Source organism: Sinohyriopsis cumingii, chromosome 4 (genome assembly GCF_028554795.1).
Source record: "Sinohyriopsis cumingii isolate HCF-2022 chromosome 4, ASM2855479v2, whole genome shotgun sequence".
Classification (NCBI taxonomy): domain Eukaryota; kingdom Metazoa; phylum Mollusca; class Bivalvia; order Unionida; family Unionidae; genus Sinohyriopsis; species Sinohyriopsis cumingii.
The window spans coordinates 25785646-25798411 of record NC_142964.1 but is presented as its reverse complement, the minus strand read 5'-3'; the positions used below and the strand labels follow the sequence as shown (position 1 = coordinate 25798411).

The following is a 12766-nucleotide window of genomic DNA, read 5'->3' as shown; positions in this document are numbered from 1 at the left end:
CACAAAAACTATAAACAGCTGAATTGTTATCGATGTACTTAGTTACAAAAAAGGAATTTAAAAGAAGAAAAACCTTGGATAACATTTGCAATGGTAGACAAAGAGTTTCAAATTCAAACTCAAATGTGTCATACATCGTGAACCAGAAGACAGTGAAATCTTGTTATGTGTGGCTAGTTCATACAGAATGATAACAATATTTGGTTGTGTCCCTTAAACACATACAATGGTGGAACATTGCATTATATTGATTATCGCGTTACCATAGACTACTTGCCTTAGCTCAGAACCGTTCTTCTTGAGAGAATGACAATTCTGTATCAGTTTATAAGTGAAAGTAGAGTCGTGTTTTCATTCCATCCTTACTAATTTACGGTTAGGAACTTTCATATTCAGAACTAAACAGCGTTAATCAAGCGATTTGTGCAGTTAATGAAATTGTTATTCAACACGCTCCTCTGGACAAAACAGGAAATTGCTTCTTCAGAGCAATGTATTCACAATGTAGAAATCGAGTTCGTTTTTATACTCTCTCTCTCCTTTGCAACTAAGCAATTGCGAATGCGACTGAAAATCGGTCAATAAAAATCAGTCAACGAAACCATCAGTCAATTATTAATGGGAGAGTGAGTCTGTAAACCCATATTATCGATAAAGAAGCTGATCAAATACATTGTACAAGTTCTTCCTGAATCTTCGAATAGCACTTTCAGATAATAGTTTCCGTTTTTTTTCTCTAAATAATTGCTTTTCCTTTTCTCAGTTCAAAAACATACTTTCATATCCAAGCAATTTATTATGCAGAGTCCTCGTCACGTATTAGTTACAGCGTGTACTGCTATATTGACTCCATACAGATATCCATGGGTATATGTACTTTGTTGAGTCCAGTATACGTATATTGACTGAATGCGTGTATCCATGGATATATTTACTTTGTTGAGTCCTTGACACGTATATTGACTCCCTTCTTGTATCCATGGGTATATGTACTTTGTTGAGTCCAGTACACGTATATTGACTGAATGCGTGTATCCATGGATATATTTACTTTGTTGAGTCCTTGACATGTATATTGACTCCCTTCTTGTATCCAATGATATATGTAATGTGTTGGGTCCTGTACACGTATATTGACTGAATGCGTGTATCCATGGATATATTTACTTTGTTGAGTCCTTGACATGTATATTGACTCCCTTCTTGTATCCAATGATATATGTAATGTGTTGGGTCCTGTACACGTATACTGACTCCATGCATGTATCCATGGATATATGTCTCTGTCGGTCTTGTACACGTTTATTGACTCCATGCATGCATATATGGATATATGTACTTTGTAGAGTCATGTGCACGTGGTAGTGTACCACTATAATGACTCCATGCATGTATCCATGGATATATGTACTTTCTTGAGTCATGTACACGTATATTGACTCCATGCATGTATCCATGGATATATGTACTTTGTAGAGTCCTGAACATGTGTTAGTGTACTACTATAATGACTCCAGTCATGTATCCATGGATATATATGTACTTTGTTGAGTCACGTACACTTATACTGACTTCATGCATATATCCATGGATATATGTATTTTTTTGAGTCCAGTACACTTATATTGAATCCATGCACGTATCCATGGATATATTTACTTTGTAGAGTCCTGTACACGTATATGGACTTCATGCATGTATCCATGAATGTGTGTACTTTGTTGATCCCTGTACACCTGTATTGATTTCATGTATGTATCTATGCATATATGTACTTTGTAGAGTCCTCTACACGTATCATGATGCCTTGCATATATCCATGGATATATGTACTTTGTTGAGTCCTGTACACGTATTAGTGTACTACTATATTGACTACATGCATGCATCGTTGGATATATGTACGCTGTAGAGTCCTGTACACGTATAATGCCTCAATGCATGTATCGATGGATATATGTGCTTCGTTGAGTCCTGTACACGTATATTAACTCCAGGCTTTTATCCATGGATACATTTACTTTGCTGAGTCCTGTACACGTATATTGACTTCATGCATGTATCCATAGATATATGTAATTTGTAGAGTCCTGTACACGTATATTGACTCCATGCTTGTATCCATGGATATATGTAATTTGTAGAGTCCTGTACACGTTATTTTGACTCCATGCTTTCATCCATGGGTACATGTACTTTGTAGAGTCCTGTACACGTATATTGGCTCCATGCATGTATCCATGGATGTAGGTACTTTGTAGAGTCCTCTAGACGTATATTACTCTATGCATGTATCCATGCTTGTATCCACGGATGTATGTACTTTATAGAGTCCTGTACACATATATTGTCTCCATGTTTGTATCCATGGAAATATGTACTTTTTAGAGTCCTGTACACTACTGTGTTACAGTGTGTTCTACTGTGATTTTGTAATTTGTCATGTGGTATGAATAATCACGAATGTTATTAACATTCTTGTTGTTAATATTCAATAGTAAAAGCTCAATGGATCTTTTGTTTTATGTTTACTTTGGGTAAAGATGACTTAACTTGTCAACCGATGTAACAAGAGGAAAGTTAAAGAAATAAACTATTAATTTTCACGAGAACCTGCTTATTGATTGTATTGTAAAGCTAACGTTTTTTTTTTTTTTTTAAATTGCATTCTTGACCCAATAATTCACTGCTTCTCTTTCAGAATGAGAAACATCAATTTCTCAAGACATACGTCTGGATCAATGAGGTAGGTCACTTCGGTGTTTTTAATGTGACAGTATACGTACATATGTGCGTCTGTGTGAAGCAAGTGTCCGCGTTATATTCATTTTAAATTCTCTTACGTCATTTAATGCATATACGTCAAATATAATTGCGTTGATTTGTAAATGTTTTACAGTTACGAAATTTTAATCAGTCTCCTTAGATGAGTAGAATGTTTGATGTATATACATACGAAACGAAAATAAAATACATAATCTGTTTGAACTTGCAAAGGGATCCAGGGTTAGCGCTTTCTTCTCTGTTTATTTTATAGTGTTAATTTATAAGTACCATTTCTTTTTTCAATTATATACCCAGCTATTGTTAATATATCCAGTGGTTTTTATTTTTAGAGTGTAAAGCGATACAATATTAGATAGTCTTACTCGTTTTCAATGAAAAGGTCGTTGTGCTATAATTATGTGGTGTGCCCGACAATTCGGTATAAAGGGATCATGGTACAAGAAAATAACATATTTTTTTTGACAATAACATTTCTTTTTTCCGCTTTCTATGAGTGCGTTGAATGGGGAGGGGTGTTCGTAACCTTAAGACAAAAGGCAATTCGTTGCTTCAAATAATTGATATCTTTTTAAGCCCGATGCCTGTGCAGAGGTAAAGGACACTTTATATCTTTGACTGGACCTGTGTGCGTTTGTTGCGTGAGGGTGTCAACTAAAAAAATCCGTGTGTACATTTTCATCATCAAGCTATGTAGGTGAATGTAAGAGCGATACGAGAACTAAATAGTTTTCAACCATATGGCAGTTACACATATCCAACAATCATAGTTGCATTTGGAAAAGTATGCCAGAAACTCTTAAGTGCTTAGAGACATCGGGCTGCATTATATCGAATATGCAAAATCCCAAGTGACCGTTGACCAATGACCACAGGCAGAAAGTTCATCTGACGTTAAATAGTATTATTGTTTGCTTTTACAATACACAGTTACATGTATGGTCGGGGCCCCGAGTGGCCGAGTGGTCTAAAGCGCTCTCCGTTACGGATAACTGCCATCTCACCTCTTTCTGCGGCGGTTCGAGTCTCGGATTCAGCCAATGTGGGTATGTGAGAAAGCTTGCCAGTAGCTTTTCGTGGGTCGGTGGTTCTTTCCGGGGGTTTCCCTGGTTCTTCCTCCACCATTAATACTGGCCACCATGTATAGCCTATCGTGTGCTGAAAAATGGCGTTAAGCCCCGCAACAACAACATGTATGGTCCTAACACTTGGTTTGCGCATTCACCATTATATGTAGCGGTTTCGTATATCCTGTTTTATGTATGGTTCTAACACATGGTGTGTACATTCACCATTATATGTAGCGGTTTCCTATATCCTGTTTTATGTATGGTCCTAACACATGGTGCATGTATTCACCATTATATGTAGCGGTTTCCTATATCCTGTTTTATGTATGATTCTAACACATGGTGTATGCATTCACCTTTATATGTAGCTCACTTTCCTATATACTGTTACATGTATGGTCCAAACACTTCTTGTGTGCATTTAGTTTTACATGTAACGGCTTCCTAGATACTGTCACATGTATGGTCCAAACACTTGTTGTGTGCATTCAGTTTTAGATGTAGCGGCTTCCTAGATACTGTCGCATGTATGGTCCAAACACTTGTTGTGTGCATTCAGTTTTAGATGTAACGGCTTCCTAGATACTGTTACATGTATGGTCCAAACACTTCTTGTGTGCATTCAGTTTTAGATGTAACGGCTTCCTAGATACTGTTACATGTATGGTCCAAACACTTCTTGTGTGCATTCAGTTTTAGATGTAACGGCTTCCTGGATACTGTTACATGTATGGTCCAAACACTTCTTGTGTGCATTCAGTTTTACATGTAACGGCTTCCTAGATACTGGTTCATGTATAGATTTGTTTTACTCAGTTTTGCTGGTTGTAAAGTTCAATATTATTGTAAATTTATCTTGCGTTTTCTACCATGTTTTTCAAAGAGAAAATATGTTCTAGATATATGACCAATCTGATATATTCCAACTGTAACGTCAACATTAGTGTTTTCCATATATTGTTTCTTTCTGTATGTCTGTCTGCCTGTCTGTCTTTTAATATATTTTAAGCATCATTATATAAGTTAGCACTGAGAACGTTGATGCTTATTGAAAAGCTCATGTATTATAGAATGAATGACATGAATTAAATATGGCCCGTTTATCGTAAATAGGAATGAAGAGCTTTTGGATATAATTTTTCAGATTTCTTCAGATGAAAACGACATATCTTAGTCTATTCAGTCGAGCTTTGGAAATTCTGATTTCTACTGAATTTTTACATTTACTTAGAAGAGGTTGTAATGTTCGTATTCGAGATCATTTCACTCGAGATAGGGTCACTGAGATTGTACCACTGAGATTGGGTCATTGCGATTGGGTCACTGAGACGGTCACTGAGATTGGTTCGCTAATATTGGGACCATAAGAATCGGTCACTGAGATTGGATCACTGAGACTGGGTCACTGAGGCTTGTTCACTGAGACTGGGTTGCTGATAATGGGCAACTGAGACTGAGTCGCTGAGACTGGGTCACTGAAATTGGGTCACTGAGATTTGGTTATTGAGATGGGATCAATGAGACTGGGTCACTGAGACTGGGTCACTGAGATTGGGTTGCTGAGACTTGGTCACTGATATTGTATCACTGAGACTGGGTCGCTGAGACTGAGTCACTGAGATTGGGTAAACGAGACTTGGTCACTGAGATTGGGTCAATTAGACTTGGTCACTGAGATTATGTCACTGAGACTTGGTTACTGAGATCGGGTCGCTCAGACTTGATCACTGAAATTTAGTCACTGATGCTTGGTCACTGAGATTGGGTCACTGAGGCTGGGTCACTGAGATTGGGACTCTGATACTTGGTCGCTGAGATTGGGCTGCTGAGACTGGGTAACTGAGATCGGGTCACTGAGATTGGGTCAGTGAGACTGGGTTGCTGAGGCTGAGTCACTGAGATTGGGTCAATGAGATATGGTCACTGAGATTGGGTCGCTGAGACTATGTCATTGAGAGTCAGTCAAAATGAAGTTTTATGACACTGTGCCTATCATATTAGTCTCTACTTAGCGTAGTTCAAAATGAGGTTTACAAAACTTCCTTTTCAGCTCAAATTCTAAATTTATATAGTGTCACACAGTTGTGTTTGAACATACTGTACCATGGGAATTTGTTTGTTGTCAAAAAGTTGTGCTTGTACATACAATGTCATGGGAATTTGCATGTTGTCACAAGTTGCATTTGTACATGCATCACCACGGAAATTTGTATATTGTCCCACAGTTGTGTTTGTGCATACAACCATGTCAATATGTGCACGACCGCTCCGGTGGCCTAGTGGTTAAAGCGTCCAGCCCAGATGCAGTAGGTCGTGGGTTCAAACCCTGGCCGAGTCATACCAACGACTTCTGAAAATGGTACTAACAGATGCTTTGCTAGGCGCTCAACATTAAGAGTTAGTGTTAGGACTGGTCGGCCTGGTGTCAGGATAATGTGACTGTGTGGGACATCATGCTACATGTCTGCCTCATTGTTAGACATCATTTTAAACTGCCACACTGCAGACATAGTAGCGATATGACTGGAAAATTGTTAAAGCTACGTTAAAAATATAAATCACACACAATATGTGCACTCGCACATGCACAGGGTTGTGCATGCGCTATGTAGTTTCTGGAATGCTTGAATTGTTGATGAGTTAATTATTTGAAGGTTGTTAAAGTTCCAATGATGAATGTTTAAAGTCGCAAACTCTTTAGTTTTAGCTAGCAGTCATTCGATATTTTCTTTCTTCATTTTCAGCTGGTAATCTTTCGATATTTTCTGTGTTTTGTAGGAATGGATAGACGAAAACATCGGCTGGGAACCTAGCGAATTCGACGGACTAAACAAGATCATGCTTCCATCTACTCAACTCTGGGTCCCTGACATCTACATATTCAATATGTGGGTTATGTGTCCGTCTGTATGTGTGTCCGTCTGTCAGTGTCCGTTGTTTGTGTCTCTGTCGGTCGGCCTCTGTCACACAAGTAAACTAGTAAGGTTAAAACTAGTTAAAGTATAAAGACCTGAGTTTAGCTAACAATTTTTTTTACAAGTAAGAATGAAAATTAAGTCAACAACAACATCACTGTCCTCTGATACTGCTGTATTAAAATAAGTTAAACAGTTGGAAGACTATTGAGTAGCCTATCTCTGTAATCACGGTATACCTGACTGAATCAAGATTGTTCATTTCTATCGAGTAACACGTTATGTTATACATATAGTCATGCGAAATACTTCTATTTAAAAGATACATTGATTATTACACTTATAGCAATGTGAACATTTCCTATTTAAATAATAGCTTAAAACAATTACTTCAATAGCAATGTGAACATTTCCTATTTACATAATAGCTTAAACAATTTCTCCAATAGCAACGTGAACATTTCCTATTTAAATACTAGCTTATAACAATTACTTCAGTAGTAATGTGAACATTTCCTATTAAAATAATAGCTTAAAACAATTACTTAAATAGCAGTGTGAACATTTCCTATCTAACTAATAGCTTAAAACAATTATTTAAATAGCAATGTGAGCATTTCCTATTTAAATAATAGCTTAAAACAATTGCTTCAATAGCAACGTGAACATTTCCTATTTACATAATAGCTTAAACAATTTCTCCAAAAGCAACGTGAACATTTCCTATTTAAATAATAGCTTAAAACATTTTATTCAATAGCAATGTGAACATTACCTATTTACATAATAGCTTAAACAATTTCTCCAATAGCAACGTGAACACTTCCTATTTAAATACTAGCTTAAAACAATTACTTCAATAGCAACGTGAACATTTCCTATATACATAATGGCTTAAACAATGACTACAATAGCAACGTGAACATTTCCTATTTACATACTAGATTAAACAATGACTAAAATAGCAATGTGAAAGTTTCCAGATAATTTGTGAATGTGAAAATATTGATATATTTAATGATCAACTATTGCTTTATCAGAACATAGCAGCACTAGTTATGTGAGCACAAATCCTACCCAACACAGGCAAATACCAACAGGTCCTCCATTTTCCCCATGTACTGTACTTGTAGACGAAAGCCATAGGTCGAGCCTCCATTAAGAAGAATCCTCGAGTTACGGATTGCGACCAGCACAATCACTGTAAACTCGGTCAAAGCCCCACAATTCGGGCTTCACTCATTCATTCAGCGAATCAGTCTACAGACTGGAACTTAACTGAATGTGTAGTTTGCCATTCTTAAATATCACATGCATACATAAGTGTAATACGTGTGATAACATAAGAAATTATACAATTATGTACATTGTAATCTATCCATAATTGATCATTACTGAAAATGAAATGATACAGATATATTATAATCATTTACTGTATAAAGAATTTATGATAAATACCAAACAACAATGAAGACAAAATCAGGCCTAAACATTTTTATTGTCGCCAGTAAAGTATTTCGGTATATCTACTTAACTATACAATCCTAAATCTGACATAATGCCATTCTATACGAACCTAAATATGGCATAATGTCAATGTATACAATCCTAAATCTGGCATAATGTCAATGTATACAAAACTAAATCTGGCATAATGTCAAAGTATACAATCCTAAATCTGACATAATGCCATTTTATACGAACCTAAATATGGCATAATGTCAATGTATACAATCCTAAATCTGGCATAATGTCAAAGTATACAATCCTAAATCTGGCATAATGTCAATGTATACAAACCTAAATGTGGCATAATGCCAAACTATACAAACCTAAATATGGCATAATGCCAAAGTATACAATCCTAAATCTGGCATAATGTCAATGTATACAATCCTAAATCTGGCATAATGCCAAAGTATACAATCCTAAATCTGGCATAATGTCAATGTATACAATCCTAAATCTAGCATAATGTCAAATTATACAAACCTAAATACGGCATAATGTCAATGTATACAATCCTAAATCTGGCATAATGTCAAAGTATACAATCCTAAATCTGGCATAATGTCAATGTATACAAACCTAAATGTGGCATAATGCCAAAGTATACAAACCTAAATATGGCATAATGCCAAAGTATACAATCCTAAATCTGGCATAATGTCAATGTATACAATCCTAAATCTGGCATAATGTCAATGTATACAATCCTAAATCTGGCATAATGTCAAATTATACAAACCTAAATCTGGCATAATGTCAATGTATACAATCCTAAATCTGGCATAATGCCAAAGTATACAATCCTAAATCTGTCATTATGTCAATGTATACAATCCTAAATATGGCATAATGCCAAAGTATACAATCCTAAATCTGGCATAATGTCAATGTATACAATCCTAAATATGGCATAATGCCAAAGTATACAATCCTAAATCTGGCATAATGTCAATGTATACAAACCTAAATCTGGCATAATGATATCTATAGAATCTTAATCTGGCATAATGTCATTATTTGTATAACATATATGCATGAAACAAGAATGAACACATTCTAATAACAAGATAACAAGAAGGCAGTACCACTAGTTATGTTGTCAAGACCATCGAAGCAATTGTGTTTAATGTAATTGATCCGCATTAACTATACAAATCAGATCGAATTCAGACAAGTGGGTTAATATCTCATCGTCCATGCATACCAAAGATTTGTGAATTAGAAAACAAGATGCGGTAAAATATTAAAAGATATTTTTTTTTAAAACTTTCTTTGAAACCATATTCGTTAACCAATCCTCTCTCTTGTTAATGGTCGTTAATGACTTTACAAAAAAAAAAAAATGCAACTAATCACATTGATTACTTCCGCAATATTGGGTTACATATTCCCAAGGACTTTCATTCATCCTTCCGGATATGGAATATATGTCAACCGAATATGGAATTTATGTCAACCGGATATGGAATTGATGTCATATGACATGCTCCTTCGGCTACAATGCATTACTGGGGATGTTGTAACAAAGGAAATCATAAAACTATTATAGTTCAAAGGTTACTGTTTGGATGTCTCTTTGAGTTAAACCGCTGACATATATAATTAACGTGTCTGTATGAACAGAGAAGCTAGACGCGCCCCCCCCCCCCTTTTGTAAGTTAGGAGACGATTCGATTTTCATTAACTTTATACCTGTATCTGTTTTTCCCATTGCTAGCGAAAATTCTAGAAAAACACGTTTCTAATTCATTTATGACTTTTTAGAAGAAAATAACTTTGTTTACCCGGTGTTGATCAGGTTTCGGTCCAAATCATTCGTGCAAGACAGTAGTGCCTAGATTGCTTGATCGACGATTGAATAATAGTGATGACAGGAAATTGCCTTGAGTTTTTTTTTCCACAGACCATAGCTTTTTAAAATATTAATCACCTTAAACGTTTACTATATAACTTACTAGCATATATTGTTACAAAACGCTTATTGCTATGGTTTTCATAAAAATCGATAGCAGATACAAGCTACGAATTGGATGATTAATATCGCAGATATAACGGAATTGTCTATTGGAATACTACAGGGATCAATTTGAAGCCCTCACGTTTTCATGTTACATATAAATGACCTTCTAACGTGTTTGAAAAAGCCTACAATGTCAATGTATACAGATGATACATTGCAATAAGTTAGTAATGAAGACGTTAGCTTGTTCATAGCAAGCTAAATGAAGATTGACAATTTGCTATGGTGTCGAAGTATGACGATATCCTTAATTTCCATTCCAGAAACCCAGTTAATGCTTTTCTACTCTGCACAACTGGAAACCACATAAAGAAAATTGTATTTAGAAGTCAACAGCAAAAAAAAAAAAAAATTTAATTGCTTTATGTTCCAAACTTTTAGGTATCCTTACTCATAATACTTCATTCTGGTTCATCCACTTGGAATTTTTTAAAGATAAAAGTAGGTTTTTATCTAAATGGATAGAACTTTCGTGTGGTATCATTTCTTTCCAAATGTACACAATACATACCATTTTCATAATTGTAGTTATTGCTGTACTGTGTGGCGATAACAGCAAGTCTTCTTACGTGCAAATACTATACAATTTACAGAAAAGGGCACTCGTCGTGATATTAAATGTTGAAGATATGTTTACATCTACGCTATCTATCTTCAAAATTCTTAGATGGATGGCAATTACGGATTATATTAATTTTAGAAAAGTTCTTACTACTTTCAAGGCAGACATAAACACAGACAGATTTTTATTTAGAGTCGTTTGCATTACATCGTAAGAAACATAAGTCACTGGAACAGTTTTACCAAAAATAAATAATAAAAACAATAAACTTTACATACATAAATACATACACTCATGCGTACGTAGGTAGGTACAAAATACATCAATGCATACAAACGTATATTATGTAACTAGTTCTTACAAATTGTTTCTCTGCTATAAATATATACACCATCTCATAAAAAAGATATAATTTCTATTTAAAAATTCGGTGCAGATTTCTTTTTATATAGACTCTACCCTAAAATTGTACGTAGCTGTAAAGCATATATGCGTAATGGCTAGACAATGCATACATGTGGTACCATTTTGCATGCATACGTATTATAAATATACACGGACAAGGAGTGTAATAAGATTATGTTCATACACACACAAATCACACAGATATGATTAATATATATAATGCACACACATATGATTAACACACAGAATGCACACAAATGATTAACACACACAATGCATACACATAACATTAAGACACAAAATGCACACACTTATGATTAACACACAGAATATACACACACAGACTACACATATATGATCAACACACCGAATGCAAACATACACAATTAACATAACGAATGCCCAAATCCTATGATTAACACACATGATACACGCATATGATTACAATACAGAATACACAAGCATATACTTAACACAGAGAATATCCACACATATGATTAACATACATAATACACATATAATTAACACACATAATGCACACACATATGATTAACACTGAGAATACATACACGTATAATTAACGCACACATCACAAACATATGATTAACGCACACAACGCACACACAAACGATCAACACTGAATACACACGCGTATGATTAACGCATACAATGCACACAAGTTTGATTAACACACATAATACACACATATGATTAACACACATGATGCACACGTATGATTAGGGTGTAAGCACTGGAAGCATATATATATACATGTGCTTACACCCTAATCATACGTGTGTATCGTGTGTGTTAATCATATATATATATATATATATATATATATATATATATATATATATATATATATATATATATATATATATATATATATATATATATATATATATATATATATATATAAGAAGAAGACAGAGGAGTTAACAGCAACTAGCAGCAATATACAGGTAAACATATATAAGAACAATGCACACAAATTAAAAGTAACCAGTCAAAACTACAGAACTAAATCTATAATATACAAGCAAGCTAAAGAACTAAATTGATATGCGAAACTATAGTCTGAAAAGTTCGACACACAAAGCGAATATAAAATAGTTAATTTAAATCAGCGATGGTAAAGAAAGTCCATCTAATATAGTTCATGTAAATCTAAGACGAGAAGGAAAATCAATCTAAAATAGTTCATGTAAATTTAAGACGAGAAGGAAAATCAATCTAAAATAGTTCATGTAAATCTAAGACCGGAATGAAAATCAATCTAAAATAGTTCATGAAAATCTAAGGCGAGAAGGAAAATCAATGTAAAATAGTTCATGTAAATCTAAGACGGGAAGGATCATCAATCTAAAATAATTAATATAAATCTAAGGCGAGAAGGAAAATCAATCTAAAATAGTTCATATAAATTTAAGACGGGGAGGGATCCATCTAAAATAGTTCATGTAAATCTAAGACCGGAATGAAAATCAATCTAAAATAG

The 12766-nt window shown here is 34.7% G+C and overlaps 1 protein-coding gene across 4 annotated transcripts in view; it reads left to right on the top strand.

Annotated features, from left to right (window-relative positions):
• The window catches only part of LOC149800833 (neuronal acetylcholine receptor subunit alpha-10-like), an 86091-nt gene that overhangs the window by 54293 nt on the left and 19032 nt on the right, over positions 1-12766 (top strand). For all 4 annotated transcript variants that reach the window (XM_089954841.1, XM_089954838.1, XM_089954839.1 and 1 more), the window contains exons 4-5: positions 2702-2746; positions 6633-6742. In XM_089954841.1, coding sequence (XP_089810967.1) covers positions 2702-2746; positions 6633-6742 — 155 coding nt within the window. The remainder of the gene's footprint in view (positions 1-2701; positions 2747-6632; positions 6743-12766) is intronic.